Source organism: Narcine bancroftii, chromosome 9, assembly GCF_036971445.1.
Source record: "Narcine bancroftii isolate sNarBan1 chromosome 9, sNarBan1.hap1, whole genome shotgun sequence".
Lineage (NCBI taxonomy): Eukaryota > Metazoa > Chordata > Chondrichthyes > Torpediniformes > Narcinidae > Narcine > Narcine bancroftii.
In genome coordinates this window covers 945454-962989 of record NC_091477.1, presented here as the reverse complement: position 1 = coordinate 962989, position 17536 = coordinate 945454, and the positions used below count along the sequence as shown (strand labels likewise).

At 45.0% G+C, this 17536-nt stretch overlaps 1 protein-coding gene across 1 annotated transcript in view; it reads right to left on the bottom strand.

Moving 5' to 3' along the window:
* LOC138742956 (F-BAR and double SH3 domains protein 1-like) overlaps positions 1–17536 on the bottom strand; it is an 85576-nt gene that overhangs the window by 67709 nt on the left and 331 nt on the right. The window contains exons 2-8 of the mRNA XM_069897829.1: positions 17380–17388; positions 17168–17294; positions 16409–16482; positions 3391–3532; positions 2836–2972; positions 1950–2013; positions 1346–1474 (exon numbers count right to left, since the gene is read on the bottom strand). Of these exons, the coding sequence (XP_069753930.1) occupies positions 1346–1474; positions 1950–2013; positions 2836–2972; positions 3391–3532; positions 16409–16482; positions 17168–17294; positions 17380–17388 (682 nt within the window). The remainder of the gene's footprint in view (positions 1–1345; positions 1475–1949; positions 2014–2835; positions 2973–3390; positions 3533–16408; positions 16483–17167; positions 17295–17379; positions 17389–17536) is intronic.

Genomic DNA, 17536 nt, shown 5'->3' with positions numbered 1-17536 from the left:
GAACCTTTACCTCCTATGGAGGCTGCAAGACCGGCTGAGAGTTCCTCAGGCATTTGTATCTTTACTACAATCACAGTGTTTGCAGTCTGGATGATTCACCAACTCCTTAAGGACCCCCATCACCCTGGTCACAGCCTCTTCTCACCGCTCCCTTCAGCCAGAAGGTACAGGTGCCTGAAGAACAGTGGCTCCAGGTTCAACAACAGGTTCTTTCCAAGTAACAGCTATCAATCAGGCTCTTGACCTCCCCTGATCAAGGACTGCTCCTTCATTCAAGGACTGTCTGAACTAGTGTAACACCTCTTTTTGCATGAGGATAACTGAATTTTTATTGTCTATTTTTTGTATATAATTTTTAAAAATGTAATTACGGTCGAGATTGTAATTGTTTTTACAAGTACCGTTTGCTCCATCTAGTAGGATTTTGGTACACATCTACATTGTACAAAATGTACGAGATTAAACTCATCAAAGTTTACAAAAACCTGTTCAACTAGGCGCCTCCTGCCAAGATTAACACAATAACCCAGGAAGACAGTCATTGCAAAAGAACTCATGTCTGTGACTGGGAGAGAACCCCGTCTGGGTCTCCTCCAGTGGGTAACACCTGACTACAGCTAATGGCTGTTACCTTGGAGAGAGGATTTTGGACACAGGACCACAAAAGAGGCAGAGAGGATCACTGGAGTCTCCCACCCCCTCCACCCCCATTGATGTGATTTACTGGGATCTTTGTTTAAAGAGGGCTCACAAAATTGTTGAGGACCCCTTCCACCTTGCACACAGCATCTTTCAGCTACTCTCATCAGGGAAGAGTTCCAGGAGGATCAGAGCTAGCACTGCCAGGCTGAGGAACAGCTTCTCCCCACAGGCAGTGAGAATGCTGAACCTAAAAAAAAACTCATGACTCTTCTATATATGAATAATAATTCTTTAATATATGTATGTAAGGCATGTATATAGGGTCTGTGTATATGTATAATGCGTCTGTGTGTTATGTTTGCATGTGTGCCTGGGTGTTTTGCACCAAGCCAGTAAAACACTGTTTCATCGGGTTGCACTGTTATAATCAGATGACAATAAACTTGATTCCGTAATTATCCAGTTGATGGAGGTAAAGAAGAACCTCTGCAGATGCCAAGGCCAAGTGCAGTATACAAGAGTACTGGAAAAACTCAGCAGGTAACGCAGCGTGCATTAGAAGTAAAAGCAGTCGAGTTCCAGGCCTGAGTGAATGAGCAGTAATATTTTTGAGTCATTTAAATGAAGGGGGATGAATGAAGTAGTTAAGGGAAAGTCTATGCTTAGTGTAATTTATGGGAACCGCTGATGGGGACTTTGGTACCTTCAGAACTTGGGGGAGGTCGGCGTGGATGTACTGGGCCAGGTGTGCTGTCACTGCGGAGATTGTGAGCAGGTACTCGTTCCGAGCTTCAGTCACATGACAGTTACACTCCCACAATCTGGAGGAGAGCTTTGAGGAAACAGTCACAGTTAGTGGCGGCTCAAGGCTGTGTCCACGCCCCAAGACATCAGGGAACATGGAGAGGCAGTGGAGTGACTGGGGCAGAGGAAGAATGCAGGCCTGTGGGTAGGGGATCCTTGGAACTCACCCACTGGGTGCTGTGGAGGCTTGCACTGGACAGGAGTGGTGCTGAGCAAGGTCAGCCCTGATCCCAAGAGAATTAAGGGGCCGACCACTGCGATTCCTTCTGCCCTCCTTGGTTCAGTGACTGGGGACACAAACGAGGGAGTTTGGCAGAGACCCCAAGAGGGGAGGACAGAATGTTCCAACAGAGTAGGGCTTTCTCCCTGGGAACGGATTCATCTGCAACGTTCAAAGGGAACCAGGGTGATATTCAATGTGGAAAATTCACAGGACTGGGGAGGGGGAGAAGTGGGAACTGGGATCATTGAAGAGCCAGAAATAGGCTAAATAGCCCCCTTACCTTTGCATTGAGCTTCTGCAGACTGGTTTTGGTGTGGAATATTCCAAACTCACTCTTCTTTGTCCTAAGGAAGTTGAAAACACATTTCTGACGTACATTTCCTGATGGCCGCATGGGTCCGTTGTACAAACACAACTACCATTGGTTGTTCAACGAAGAGAAGCCCCCATCACCCTTCTCTTTCCGTCCCTCCCAGTCAGTACGCATTGCATGGGGTTCCCACCCACCACACACGCCCCTCACCACACACACACAACCCCACCACAGACCCCCACACACACACAACCCCCCTCACATACATACCCCCCCTACCCAGGAAAAGCCCTGATGCAGAGACAGAATCAGCTGCTCAGAGTCTGACCCTGGGAGTGTGTGATGGGACGGTGCGGAGGGAGCTTCACTCTGTGTCTGACCTTGGGAGTGTGTGATGGGACGGTGCGGAGGGAGCTTCACTCTGTGTCTGACCCTGGGAGTGTGTGATGGGACGGTGCGGAGGGAGCTTCACTCTGTGTCTGACCTTGGGAGTGTGTGATGGGACGGTGCGGAGGGAGCTTCACTCTGTGTCTGACCCTGGGAGTATGTGACGGGACGGTGCGGAGGGAGCTTCACTCTGTGTCTGACCCTGGGAGTGTGTGACGGGACGGTGCGGAGGGAGCTTCACTCTGTGTCTGACCTTGGGAGTGTGTGATGGGACGGTGTGGAGGGAGCTTCACTCTGTGTCTGACCTTGGGAGTGTGTGGTGGGACCGTATGGAGGGAGCTTCACTCTGTGTCTGACCTTGGGAGTGTGTGATGGGACTGTGCGAAGGGAGCTTTACTCTGGGACTGACCCCGCCCTGCTCTCCAGGGGCAGGGAGGGCCCGTTCCTGGCTGAGCTCTGACCCTACTTCGCCTGAGCCTCAGCTGCCTTCTGCTGTGCGATATCAGCCACTCGCTGCCTTTGGCCATATTGCTTCTTGGCCTTGTTCAGTTCTTTGACTGCCTCCATCAGCTCGGCCTGGATCCGCACTAACTGCTCCGAGCACTGCGGACAAAACACCAGCTGTCAGTGTCCTCCAGCCACTGTGGGGGAGGGTAGGGGATGGGAGTGGGGACATGAACAGGGGAGAGGAGAGATGGAGTGGACGGGCAGGGAAAGGGTGAGAGTGGGGAGGGGATGGAAAGGGAGAGGATGGGAAGGCCAGGGAAAGGAGGGAATTGTGGCTGGACCAGAGTAAGAGATGAGAAAGGGGTGGGTGGGGGAAGATCCTGGAGTGTGGTTTGTTCCTGAGGTCAGGGGGAGAGGGAGTGGCATATATACTAGTGACAATATCAGGATGGGAGGGAGATGAGCACTGAGAGAGGGGAGGCGGTCCATTTGTCAGCAGCTGTTGGAAAGTCCCAGAATGGTTGGGGGGGGGGGGGGAGCCGGGGGTGAGGGAAGGGTCAACAGGTCTCCTCACCTTCAGATGGAGGTCCTTGGCTGCCCGGCTTGTCCTTGCTGCGTCCACACTCACCATCCGATAGGCATTGGCTGCCACAGACCGTGCCTGGCCCAGCTGAGCTGTGGCCTCCACCACTGTGCGCCAGGCCCCGAGCGTCGTCCTGCCGGACAGGTAAGTGCTTCACGTGTGTTCTTGGCGAAACCCCCCATCCAGGAGTCAATCGTACCAACCCAGACTCTCACCCTAGATCCAGTCCCACCATCGCAGACCCAAACCCTCCCCCCAACCCCAGAGCCAATCCCTCACATCTCCCCCCACCACGGACCCAGTCCCCTCACATTCCCACCTTGACCAAGACACATTCATCCACTATGGATCAAGTCATCCTCCACCCTGTACCCAAACATGCTCTCCACTCCCTCAATGCACCCCCAGCAGCCTCCACCCCCAGCAGATTTTCAGATTCCAGGTGCGCCCCAGAGCAGCTCGTCAGCTCCATTCCAACTCCCCACATCAGGGAACACATTGAACCATCTCCTCTGCCCTGGAACATCTCAACAAAATTCTCACATCTCAGGGCACAGGCCTTATCCTCAGTGTTTTACAAATCCCCACCCTGCTCCATCCCCAGAATTATCCCAGAGCTCAGTTTAACAAGCTGGGATAAATGCCAGGCTGAGCCCCTCCCACTCCTCCTCAACCAGCTCCCACTCCTCCTCAACCAGCACCCACGTACACCACATTCACTGCCTGGCCAGGAGGAGTGAATGAGGTTCACCCAAGTCTGTACAGCCCCAGTTAAACATGGCTGAAAGGTTACCTGCTGAGGGCAGGTTGGATTTGCCTGGATCTGGCACATGAGCAGATGCCAGAAGCCCTAAGTTGATATCCAGGGTCAAGAATCTGCCCCCTGCCCAACCACCCTAACCACCTCGATTCTATCCAGTTCCTTCACCTCCTCTGGCAGGGATATCAACCACTCTCTGGGTAAAACACATGCTTCAGATCTCCTTAAACCCTCCTCCCTGTTTTGATACATCACCATGGGAAAAAGATTCCCTCTCCCCAATTCACAAATCTCAGAGTTTTACACACCACCACCAGGTCTCAAACATTCCAGGGAAAAAAAGCTCAGAACTGGTCACAGGACTCCACGTGGCCTAATCATGGTACATAAACTTGCAACATGACCTCCAAAATTTTGTATTCGTTATCCCGATTGATGAAGGCAAGTGTGCAGAAGGTTGGAGAAGTTGTGGACAGTGTTGAAGATTGTGGTAGGTTACAGGACGCAGAGTTGGGTGGAAGAGTGGCAGATGGAGTTCAATCTGATTGAGGGGAGCAAATTTAGCATATTAGCATAACCATAGAACTATAGAATCCTAGCGAAGATTTTGCCTGCAATGGAGAGCAACGTGATTCCCCTGTAGTTTGAGCAGTCTGATTTCTCGCCTTTGTTTTTGTACAGGGTGATGATGGTGGCATCACGAAGATCCTGAGGCAGTTTACCTTGGTCCCAACAAAGCTTGAAAAACTCATGCAGTTTGGCATGCAGAGTTTTGCCGCCAGCCTTCCAGACTTCTGGGGGGATTCCATCCATACCTGCTGCTTTGCCACTTTTCAGTTGTTCGATTGCCTTATATGTCTCATCCAGGGTGGGAACCTCATCCAGCTCTAGCCTTAGGGGCTGTTGAGGGAGCTGGAGAAGGGCGGAATCTTGGACTGAGCGGTTGGTACTGAAAAGAGATTGGAATAGAATAATACCTAGTGTCGCTGAGAATATTCTCCCAGAATCACAGTGCGGCTTTCGCGCAAACAGAGGAACCACTGACATGGTCTTTGCCCTCAGACAGCTCCAAGAAAAGTGCAGAGAACAAAACAAAGGACTCTACATCACCTTTGTTGACCTCACCAAAGCCTTCGACACCGTGAGCAGGAAAGGGCTTTGGCAAATACTAGAGCGCATCGGATGTCCCCCAAAGTTCCTCAACATGATTATCCAACTGCACGAAAACCAACAAGGTCGGGTCAGATACAGCAATGAGCTCTCTGAACCCTTCTCCATTAACAATGGCGTGAAGCAAGGCTGTGTTCTCGCACCAACCCTCTTTTCAATCTTCTTCAGCATGATGCTGAACCAAGCCATGAAAGACCCCAACAATGAAGACGCTGTTTACATCCGGTACCGCACGGATGGCAGTCTCTTCAATCTGAGGCGCCTGCAAGCTCACACCAAGACACAAGAGAAACTTGTCCGTGAACTACTCTTTGCAGATGATGCCGCTTTAGTTGCCCATTCAGAGCCAGCTCTTCAGCGCTTGACGTCCTGCTTTGCGGAAACTGCCAAAATGTTTGGCCTGGAAGTCAGCCTGAAGAAAACTGAGGTCCTCCATCAGCCAGCTCCCCACCATGACGACCAGCCCCCCCACATCTCCATCGGGCACACAAAACTCAAAACGGTCAACCAGTTTACCTATCTCGGCTGCACCATTTCATCAGATGCAAGGATCGACAATGAGATAGACAACAGACTCGCCAAGGCAAATAGCGCCTTTGGAAGACTACACAAAAGAGTCTGGAAAAACAACCAACTGAAAAACCTCACAAAGATAAGCGTATACAGAGCCGTTGTCATACCCACACTCCTGTTCGGCTCCGAATCATGGGTCCTCTACCGGCACCACCTACGGCTCCTAGAACGCTTCCACCAGCGTTGTCTCCGCTCCATCCTCAACATCCATTGGAGCGCTCACACCCCTAACGTCGAGGTACTCGAGATGGCAGAGGTCGACAGCATCGAGTCCACGCTGCTGAAGATCCAGCTGCGCTGGATGGGTCACGTCTCCAGAATGGAGGACCATCGCCTTCCCAAGATCGTATTATATGGCGAGCTCTCCACTGGCCACCGTGACAGAGGTGCACCAAAGAAAAGGTACAAGGACTGCCTAAAGAAATCTCTTGGTGCCTGCCACATTGACCACCGCCAGTGGGCTGATAACGCCTCAAACCGTGCATCTTGGCGCCTCACAGTTTGGCGGGCAGCAGCCTCCTTTGAAGAAGACCGCAAAGCCCACCTCACTGACAAAAGGCAAAGGAGGAAAAACCCAACACCCAACCCCAACCAACCAATTTTCCCTTGCAACCGCTGCAATCGTGTCTGCCTGTCCCGCATCGGACTGGTCAGCCACAAACGAGCCTGCAGCTGACGTGGACTTTTTTACCCCCTCCATAAATCTTCGTCCGCGAAGCCAAGCCAAAGAAAAGAAAAGAAAAGAAAGAGAACTATAGAATGCTGCAGCTCAGAAACAGGCCATTTGGCCCCTCTAGTTTGTGCCAACCATCACCCGAGTCCCACTGACCTGATCCCATTCCATAACCCTCCAGGTCTCTCCCATCCATGCTCCTATCCAATTTATTCTTAAAACACACAATCAAGCCCGCATTCACCACATCAGCTCATTCCACACTCCCACCACTCTCCGAGTGAAAAACTTTCCCCTACTTTTCCCCCTAAACCTTTCCCCTTTCAGCTTGAAACTATCTCTTATTTATCTCCCCCAATCTAAGTGGAAAAAGCCTATTTGCATCCACTCTGTCTATACCTCTCAATCTTATAAACCTCAATCCAATCTCCCCTCATTCTTCTTTGCTCCCAGGAATAAAGTCAGAACCTCTTTAATCTTTCCCTGTAACTCAACTTCCGGCAACATCCTAGTAAATCTTCTCTGCACTCTTTCAATCTTACTGATATCCTTCCTGTAGTTCGGTGACCAACAATATTCCAAATTTTGCCTCACCAATGTCTTAAACAACTTCAACATAACATCCCAACTCCTCTACTCAATACTTTGATTTATAAAGGTCAAGATGCTAAAAGTTTTCCTTACACCCCTGTCCACCTGTGAAGCCACTTTCAGGGAATTATGTATCTGTATTCCCAGATCTCTTTGGTCCTCCCCACTCCTCAATGCCTGACTATCTCCTACCTTGGTTCGTCCTTCCAAAATGCATCACCTCACACTTGTCTGCATTAAACTCCATCTGACATTTACTGGCCCCTTCTCCCAATTGGTCCAGATTCCTCTGCAAGCTTTAAAAAGCTTCTTCGCTGACAACAACGTCTCCAATCTTAGTGTCATCAGCAAATTTGCTGATCCAATTTACCACCTTTATCCAACTCGATATGCACAACAAACCACAAAGGTCCCTACACCGATCCCTGAGGCACACCACTCGACACAGGCCTCCTGTCTGAGAAGCAATCGTCCACTACCTCTCTGTTTTCTCCCACGCAGTCAATTTCAAATCCAGTTACAATTTCTCTGTGGAAACATCATGTCTGAACTTTCTGAACTAACCTCCCGTGTGGGACCTTGTCAAAGGTTTTACTAAAATCCACATAGACAACATCCACAGCCTTCATCTATCTTCTTGTTAATCTCATAAAACTCTAAAAGATTTGTTAAACACAATCTACTGTGAACAAAACCATGCTGACTGTCCTTAATCAGCCCAGCTGTTACAGCGCCAGCAGTCGGGAACTGGGTTCAAATCCCATGCTGTCTTTAAGGAGTTTGTACATTTTCCTATTTGTGTGTGGGTTTCCTGGGGGTCTCCGGTTTCCTCTCACCTTCAAAACATACCAGGTATTGCAGGCCAATTCGGTTTAATTGGGAGCACGGACTTGTGGGCTGAAAGGGCCTGTTTCTAAGCTGTATGTCTAAATTAATTAATTTATAATTAAATGCAAGGCAATACATTTTGGAAGGACAAACCAGAAGGCTGAGTACAGGGTTAATGGTCGGTTACTTAATAGTATGGATGAACTGAGGGACCTTGGGATTCAAATCCAAATATCCCTCAAGGTCACGGCACAGGTTGATAGGAGCGTTAAGAAGGCCAGTGGGATGCTGGGCTTCATTAATGGGGGATTGAGTTCAGGAGTAGAGGGATCATGTTACAACTCTACAAATCTCTGGTGAGACCACACGAAGAGTATTGTGTTCAGTTCTGGTCACCTCATTACAGGAAGGATGTGGAAGCTGTGGAGAGGGGGCAGAGGAGATTTACTAGAATGTTGCCTGGATTGGAGAATACTAAATGTCTTATTTTGAGCATAGAAGGATGAGAGGAGACAATAAAGGTCTACAAGATTCTGAGAGGCATAAATGGGGTGGACAGCCAGCACCTGTTTCCCAGGGCAGGATCAGCAAACATCAAAGGACACGTTTACAAAGTGAAGGTGGAGGCTGAAACATTGGGGGCATTTAAAAGATTTACACAGGCAGATGGATAGAAGAAAAATAGAGGGTTGGGGTGAGGGAGGGTTAGATTGTTGAGTTGGGGGTCAGCACAACATTGATGTGGAAGCTGTGGAGAGGGGGCAGAGGAGATTTACTAGAATGTTGCCTGGATTGAGAAACAAGTCTCATGAGGCAAGGTTAGCAGAGCTGGGACTTTTCTCTCAGGAGTGAAAAAAAAGAGACTTGATCAAGGTCTACAAGATTCTGAGAGGCAAACACCAGAGGACATGTGTAGAAAATGAAGGAAGGGAAGTTTAGGGGAGACGTCAGGGGTAAATTTTTTTTATATACACAGAGTTGTGGGGGGCTTGGAATGATTGCCAGGGTTGGGGGTGGTGGCTGCAATATTAGGACTCTTAGATAGGCTCATGGATGAAGAAAAGTAGAGGGGTATTGGGCAGGATGGGCTTAATTTTGTTTTGGTGGGAGTACATGAGTTGGCACAACATCAAGGGCTGAAGGGGCTGTACTGCACTGTAGTGTTCATGTTCTATGCTTCCTTCACTACCCTATCTCCCTGGAAACCAAGGTCCTGAATCCCTGGTTACTCTGTGCACCAACATCCCTTTGTGCTCCACCATTTACTTCATTTGTTCTGCCACCATCTCGTATTTTTTCAGATTAAACTCCATATTTGAACAGTCTGCCATATTTCTATCTCACCCACCCACTGCTGGGATCTCAGACAACATTCATCAACATTTCCAACTATAGGGAGGAGTCACGTGATGGAGTAGTGGCCGGACGGTGAACTCCAGCCCTCTCCAGAAAAGTCGGGAAAAACAAAGGAAAACACAAAGGCACAGAAATAAAAGTGAAAAAAAAGTGAGTATAAAGGTGGAAAGAAGATGGCGACAAAAAAAGAAAAATCGAAAGCAACGGTAAGAAGAGAGGAAGAGAAGACAACAGAGGAAGAAGGTGAAGGCCTTACCTGTTCGAAGAGGCCCGCGGTGGAGAGAGAAACCCGCTCTCTCAGGTCCGTAGATAATGGACTACAAAAATGGCTCGCTGAGCCGAGTAAAAGTGCGCAACCGCGCATGCGCGAGGATGCGCATGAAAAAAAACACACCGACAGGAGGGGGGACCAGCTGGGGAGTCGATCTCCACAGCCGGCAACGACAGCTGCAGAACACCTGCAGCAAGAAGAGACCACAGAAGACAATGGAAACAAGAAAGAAGAGAAGAAAAGGGCAACAAAGAAACAACAGATGGCCAACCCAGAGGAAGAAGAAGAGGAAGAGTACAGTGAAATAGAAGAAGAAGGGAAAGGCAAGATAAAGGATATACTTTCTCTTATTAAAGGATACATGGAGTCATTTAAAGAATGGCAAACACAGGAATTTAAGGATTTAAGAAAAAGAATAAACAACACCGAAGAGAAAATGAATAAAATAGATATGACCTTAACAGAAATGGGAAAGAAAATGGACAAGATGGAAGAGCGGGAAGCAGCAGAAATGGAGGTAGAAGACTTAAAAAATAAATTGGAGGAATCTAATAAAAAAGCGATAGAGACACAAGAACTGTTAGCTCAAAAAATAGATATAATGGAAAATTATAACAGAAGAAATAACATAAAGATAGTGGGCCTTAAGGAAGATGAAGAAGGCAAGAATATGAGGGAGTTTATAAAAGAGTGGATCCCTAAGACCCTAGGATGTCCAGAACTACAGCAAGAAATGGAAATAGAAAGGGCACATAGAGCATTGGCCTCTAAACCACAACCACAACAAAAACCAAGATCTATTGTAGTAAAATTCCTAAGATATACTACAAGAGAAAAGGTACTGGAGAAGACAATGGAAAAAGTAAGAGAGGGCAACAAACCACTGGAGTATAAAGGGCAAAAAATCTTCATTTATCCAGATATAAGTTTTGAACTCCTAAAGAAGAGAAAAGAGTTCAATACAGCAAAGGCGATTTTATGGAAGAAAGGGTATAAATTTATACTAAAGCATCCAGCGGTATTGAAAATATTTATTCCAGGACAACAAAACAGACTATTCTCGGACCCAGAAGAAGCACGAAAATTTGCAGAACAATTACAAAAATAGACTGAGGGATGAAGACGGGTAATGAGAGTAAAAATGATCACGATTGATATGTATGTGGGTAAAGAGGTATAAGAGTGAATAGATAAAATGTGCATACGTGAAGGTATCTGTACTTAGAGGAAAATATAGATAGTATCTTTCTTTGGCTTGGCTTCGCGGACAAAGATTTATGGAGGGGGTAAAAAGTCCACGTCAGCTGCAGGCTCGTTTGTGGCTGACAAGTCCGATGCGGGACAGGCAGACACGATTGCAGCGGTTGCAAGGGAAAATTGGTTGGTTGGGGTTGGGTGTTGGGTTTTTCCTCCTTTGCCTTTTGTCAGTGAGGTGGGCTCTGCGGTCTTCTTCAAAGGAGGTTGCTGCCCGCCAAACTGTGAGGCGCCAAGATGCACGGTTTGAGGCGTTATCAGCCCACTGGCGGTGGTCAATGTGGCAGGCACCAAGAGATTTCTTTAGGCAGTCCTTGTACCTTTTCTTTGGTGCACCTCTGTCACGGTGGCCAGTGGAGAGCTCGCCATATAATACGATCTTGGGAAGGCGATGGTCCTCCATTCTGGAGACGTGACCCATCCAGCGCAGCTGAATCTTCAGCAGCGTGGACTCGATGCTGTCGACCTCTGCCATCTCGAGTACTTCGACGTTAGGGGTGTAAGCGCTCCAATGGATGTTGAGGATGGAGCGGAGACAACGCTGGTGGAAGCGTTCTAGGAGCCGTAGGTGGTGCCGGTAGAGGACCCATGATTCGGAGCCGAACAGGAGTGTGGGTATGACAACGGCTCTGTATACGCTTATCTTTGTGAGGTTTTTCAGTTGGTTGTTTTTCCAGACTCTTTTGTGTAGTCTTCCAAAGGTGCTATTTGCCTTGGCGAGTCTGTTGTCTATCTCATTGTCTATCTCATTTAGTATAGATAGTATAGACAAGAATGAATAAGGGAAGGTAATGGAATAGAGAGAATAAGGAGGGAATTAAAAGAGTGACCTTTGTGACATATGAAAAGTGAAATCTTTTCTGGGGAGGGCTGGGTGGGGAGAAATAGCGGTCACTGCAAAATCAGTTGACGCTTGCGAGTGAATTCGCAAACCCAAATGGAGAGGGGAGATGTGGTTGTCCGACAAGGGATAAAGGACAACTCAGGAGGGGAAGGGGAGATTGGGGATAAAGAAGATATAAATAGGAGAATAAGGAAAATGTTGGATGTTGTAGGAATGTTGTCTTATAAAGAGTTGAAAATAAGAAAACAGAAATAGAAAAGGAGGGAAAGGTAATGATGGAAAAACGGAAGGAGAAGATAAACAAAGCATAAAATGGCTACGCTGAACTATATGACTTTAAATATTAATGGAATACATAACCAAATTAAAAGGAAGAAACTACTAAATTTACTGAAAAGGGAAAAAATTGATATAGCATTTGTCCAAGAAACACACTTAACTGAATTGGAGCACAAGAAATTAAAGAGAGATTGGGTAGGACATGTAACAGCAGCGTCATATAATTCAAAAGCAAGAGGAGTGGCTATATTAATTAGTAAAAATGTGCCATTTAAAATAGAAGAGGAAATAATAGATCCAGCAGGGAGATATGTTATGATAAAATGTCAGATATATTCGGAGTTTTGGAATCTACTTAATGTATATTCACCTAACGAAGAAGATCAAAAGTTTATGCAAGATATCTTTTTGAAGGTAGCTAATACGCAAGGGAACATACTAATAAGAGGGGATTTCAACCTGAATTTGGATCCAAATATGGATAAAACGGGGAAAAAAATTAACAGGAAGAACAAAGTAACCAAATTTATAATTAAATCAATGCAAGAAATGAAACTTTTGGATATATGGAAGAAACAAAACCCAAAAGAAAAGGAATACTCATACTACTCAGCTAGACATAAAACATACTCAAGAATAGACCTATTTTTGTTATCAGCTAGTATGCAGGATAGAGTAAGAAAAACAGAATATAAAGCGAGAATACTATCGGACCATTCACCCTTAATATTGACAGTAAAGCTAGAGGACATCCCTCCAATAATGTATAGATGGAGATTAAACCCCATGCTATTTAAAAGACAGGATTTTAGAGAATTTATTGAAAAACAATTAAAAATGTATTTTGAAGTAAATACGGAATCAGTGGAAGATAAGTTTATACTATGGGACGCAATGAAAGCATTCATTAGAGGGCAAATAATAAGCTATGTAACCAAGATGAAGAAGGACTATAATCAGGAAACAGAGCAGTTGGAAAAGGAAATAGTAAACATAGAAAAAAAATTAGCAACGAAGGAAGATACAACTAAAAGAGAATTGGCGGATAAAAAAATAAAATATGAAACATTACAAACATATAAGGTAGAGAAGAATATAATGAAGACAAAACAGAAATATTATGAACTAGGAGAAAAAACGCACAAAATCCTAGCATGGCAGCTTAAGACAGAACAAGCTAAGAAAATGGTATTGGCATCAAGGAAAAAAGACAAACAAATTACATATAATCCAAAAGAAATTAAGGAAAACTTTAGAGAATTCTATGAACAATTATACCGAACTGAAAACGAAGGGAAAGAAGGGAAAATAGATGAATTTCTGACTAAAATCGAACTACCAAAACTACAAATAGAGGAACAAAATAAATTAACAGAGCCATTTGGAATAGTAGAAATACAAGAGATAATAAAAAAATTACCAAATAATAAGACACCAGGAGAGGATGGATTTCCAATAGAATTCTACAAAACATTTAAAGACTTATTAATACCGCCCCTCCTGGATGTAATCAACCAGATTGATGAAACACAAAGCTTACCAGATTCATGTAAACAGCAATAATTATAGTAATACTAAAACAAGGGAAAGATCCACTCTTACCAGCATCATATAGACCAATATCTTTGCTAAACACAGACTATAAGATAATAGCTAAACTATTAGCAAACAGATTAGCAGAACAGGTACCGAAAATGGTAAATTTAGACCAAACTGGATTTATCAAAAAAAGACGCACAACAGACAATATTTGTAAATTTATTATCTTAATTCATGCAGTAGAAGGAAATAAAGCACCTGCAGTAGCAGTTGCTTTAGACGCAGAGAAGGCCTTCGACAGAGTAGAATGGAATTATTTGTTCAAAGTATTGCAAAAATTCAGTTTACCGGAGAAGTATATTAATTGGATTAAAGCATTATATAAGGGACCGTTAGCGAAAGTGACAGTAAATGGACATGTATCAAAGCAATTTAACTTAAGCAGGTCAACGCGGCAGGGATGCCCACTATCACCTTTATTGTTTGCGCTAGCTATAGAACCACTAGCAGAATTGATAAGAATAGATAATAATATAAAAGGAATAAAAATAAAAGACAGGGAATATTAAATCAGTCTATTTGCGGATGATGTTATAGTGTACTTAACAGAACCAGAACTATCAATAAAAGAATTATATAAGAAATTGAAGGAATATGGAGAAGTGTCGGGTTACAAAATAAACGTAAATAAAAGTGAAGCAATGCCTATGAATAATGCGGATTTCTCAAATTTAAGAAGGAATCACCATTTAGATGGCAAATGCAAGCAATAAGATACCTAGGTGTACAAATAAACAAAAATCTAGGCCAATTATAGAGCATTGGAAAGATCTACCACTAACACTGATAGGAAGGATAACAGTATTAAAATGAAAATTTTTCCAAGAATATTATACTTATTTCAGGCACTGCCAATACAACTGACAGAAAAAAATCTTCAAAGAGTTAAAGAAAAATAATAAGGAAATTTTTATGGAGAGGGGGGAAACCGAGGATAGCACTAGATAAATTAACAGAATGGTATAAACAAGGAGGCTTACAATTGCCAAATTTAAAAATTATTATAGAGCCGCACAATTAAGGTACCTATCAGATTTTTATCAAACAAGGGAAAAACCAGACTGGACGAGATTAGAATTAGATAAAATAGGGGAAAAGATACCTGATCACATATTATATAAATGGGATGAAAATTGGTACAACATAGAACTTCTCCAGTATTACACTATCTCCTCAATATTTGGAAGAAGATCCATGTAGAAAGAAATAAAACAAATTATCAATTACCAAAACTAATATTGACGCAAAATAAGCTACTCCCTTTTACAATAGACAACCTTTCCTTTAGAGAATGGGAAAAAAAAGGGATTAAAAGAATAGAAAATTGTTTTTCAGGAAGTAGATTCTTATCCCTTTGAACAAATGAGAGATAAGTACAATATAAACTGGAGATACAGCGCTGGCATATTACCAACTGAGATCCTACTTGAAAGATAAATTAGGAAGCAATTTGAGTTTACCAGAGGGAAGTAACCTTGAATATGTGATTACAGATACAATGTTAATCAAAAGATTTATAACAAATATGTATATTAAACTGCAAGAAAAGGAGAATGAGGAAACAAATGGTAAAACTAAACAAAAATGGGAACAAGATTTAAATATAAAGATAAAAAAGGAAACATGGGAGAAATTATGTTCTGGAACGATGAGAAATACAATAAATACGAGGCTACGTATGATACGATATAATTGGTTACACAGACTATACATTACACCGCAAAAGTTAAATAAATGGGACCCAACAGTATCTGATAGATGTTTTCGATGTAAAAAAGAAAGGGGAACAACAATTCATGCAATCTGGACATGTGAGAGAGTAGAAAAATTTTGGGATGATCTCAATCAGATATTAAATAAAATAACAGAAAACAATATACCAAAGAATCCAGAGATCTTTCTCCTAAGTAACATAAAAAACAAAGAATTTGGAATTGATTTGGAGGATGCACAAAAAAGATTTGTTAAGATAGCCCTAGCCGTAGCAAAAAAATGTATTATGTCAACCTGGAAATTGGAAGATAATTTGAAAATACAACAATGGTATATAGAAATTAATAAATGTATTCTATTAGAAAAAATAACATATAGTTTAAGAAATAATATTGAAATATTCGAACAAGTATGGGAGCCTTACATTAAATACAATAGCGAAAACCTACCGGGGACAAACATTACCTAAGTTGATGGAAGGAGAAGGAAAGAAAAGAATGGACTCTGTAGAATTTCTGGTGTATTTTTGATGAATGACAACATTGTCTGACTGAATTAATGCAACCTAGATTGTATACCTAAAATGGATGAGAGGGGGGGGGGGGTGGGGGGGTGGCTTGGGAGGAGGGAGGGAGGGGAGAAAAAGTAACTGTAAATGTGTGAAAAAGAAAAAGTGTATATCATGGCTAATGTGATTTATGGTGTGAAAAATAAAAAATTTAAAAAAAAACTTTTCCAACTTACCAAACTTTGTCATCTAAAACTTACCAACGTTCCTCCTGCATTCACCGTGAATGTTGTTGTTAGTGGGACCTTGCTGTGCTGCTTCCCTGTAAGTGTTTGAGTGGGAGGTTGTGTACTGGGAGCTCATGAGTTCTTCGTCGTATTCCCTGTCAGCTTCCTTTTCCCCTTCTGTACCCTCACCCCACCCCCACCTGATCAAACCCCAGGCATTCTGTCCTCATCTTGTGTTTGGATGGTGCATCCTGACAACCCCTGCTGCTCTGGTGAGACGTGGGTAACTGTGAACCCTTCACCTATGGGATTCCCTCATTTCACCCCCTCCCCCCCCCCACCAAGATTGCCTGTGAGTCATACCTGCCGTCACTTGCATCTGCCTTCCCCCTGCTCGAGTCTTTTCTCAGGTACTGGGCAGCCAGTCTCTGCAATGCCTGAAAGGAAAGAGTTAAACTCAGGGGAGAAAGTCTGGAAGGGGTTCCCAGCCACGATCCGGGGGAGGCAGTCCTCACAGATCAGCCATAATTCCCAGAACTGAGAGCTCTCTCCCAGACCCCAGGCCCAGTACAAAATAGACCCCACCTCCTCACTCCCTGGGAGCATCCTGTTGTGGAGTTGGGTGGAGTGTGCTCACATCCCCATCTCCACCTTCCCTGGTGGAGATTTCCCACATCCCCCACATTGGGGGCGGCAGGGGCAATGAGGGCAGAGGGAGCAGTTACCAGTGTGTGAGCGAGGGGACAGAGAGAGTGGGGTGGGTGGATGAGAAGTGTTGAGAGAGGGTCAATCTGGAATCCATACAGTCCAGTGGCCATGGCAAGGCTGTGGATGGAGCCAGCTCCCTGGACTGGGCAGTGTGGATGGAAGTAGGTGGCCAAGCAGCATGGACTGTTCAGGGGGAGCTGAGCAGGGCAGAGCCCCAGACCCCAGTTCATGACCCAGTCCAGCAGATGCTGCCGACATGCTGAATGAGGATGGTGGGGGGGGGGGGGGGTCCTTGAGCAGTGGAAGGGGGACATTCCTTGTTGCCTGAATGCTCTAGGGCAGTGGGAAAGGGATATTCCTGGATCCCAGGTGCCCTGCCTTTGTGGTGCGTGCTGGAGTCCACCATGTCCGTACCTGACCATACTCCTTCTCAATGCAAGCTCTCTGCTTACTGTATGACCTGAAACAAAATGCAGCAGTGCTGTCAGACAAAGCGGGCACTGGAAACCAGTAGGAAGAACCTAACACCAGTCCAGGACAACTGCCTCAGAGAGAACTCCACCCCAGACATTTCATTCGGCCCATCGAGGCTGTTCCACCACTCAAATCATTCTCCTCCCTCTGACCAGCGACACCTTGAGGGGAGAGGGGAAAGTGGGAGAGGGGGAAGTGGGAGAGGAGGGGGGAAGGGGTAAAGGAGCTGCATAATCAATGAGAAGGACGTCAGCAAGTAGCAAAGGTAGATAGGGTCGGACACAGAGATGAGCTGTGGACTTCTGCCTA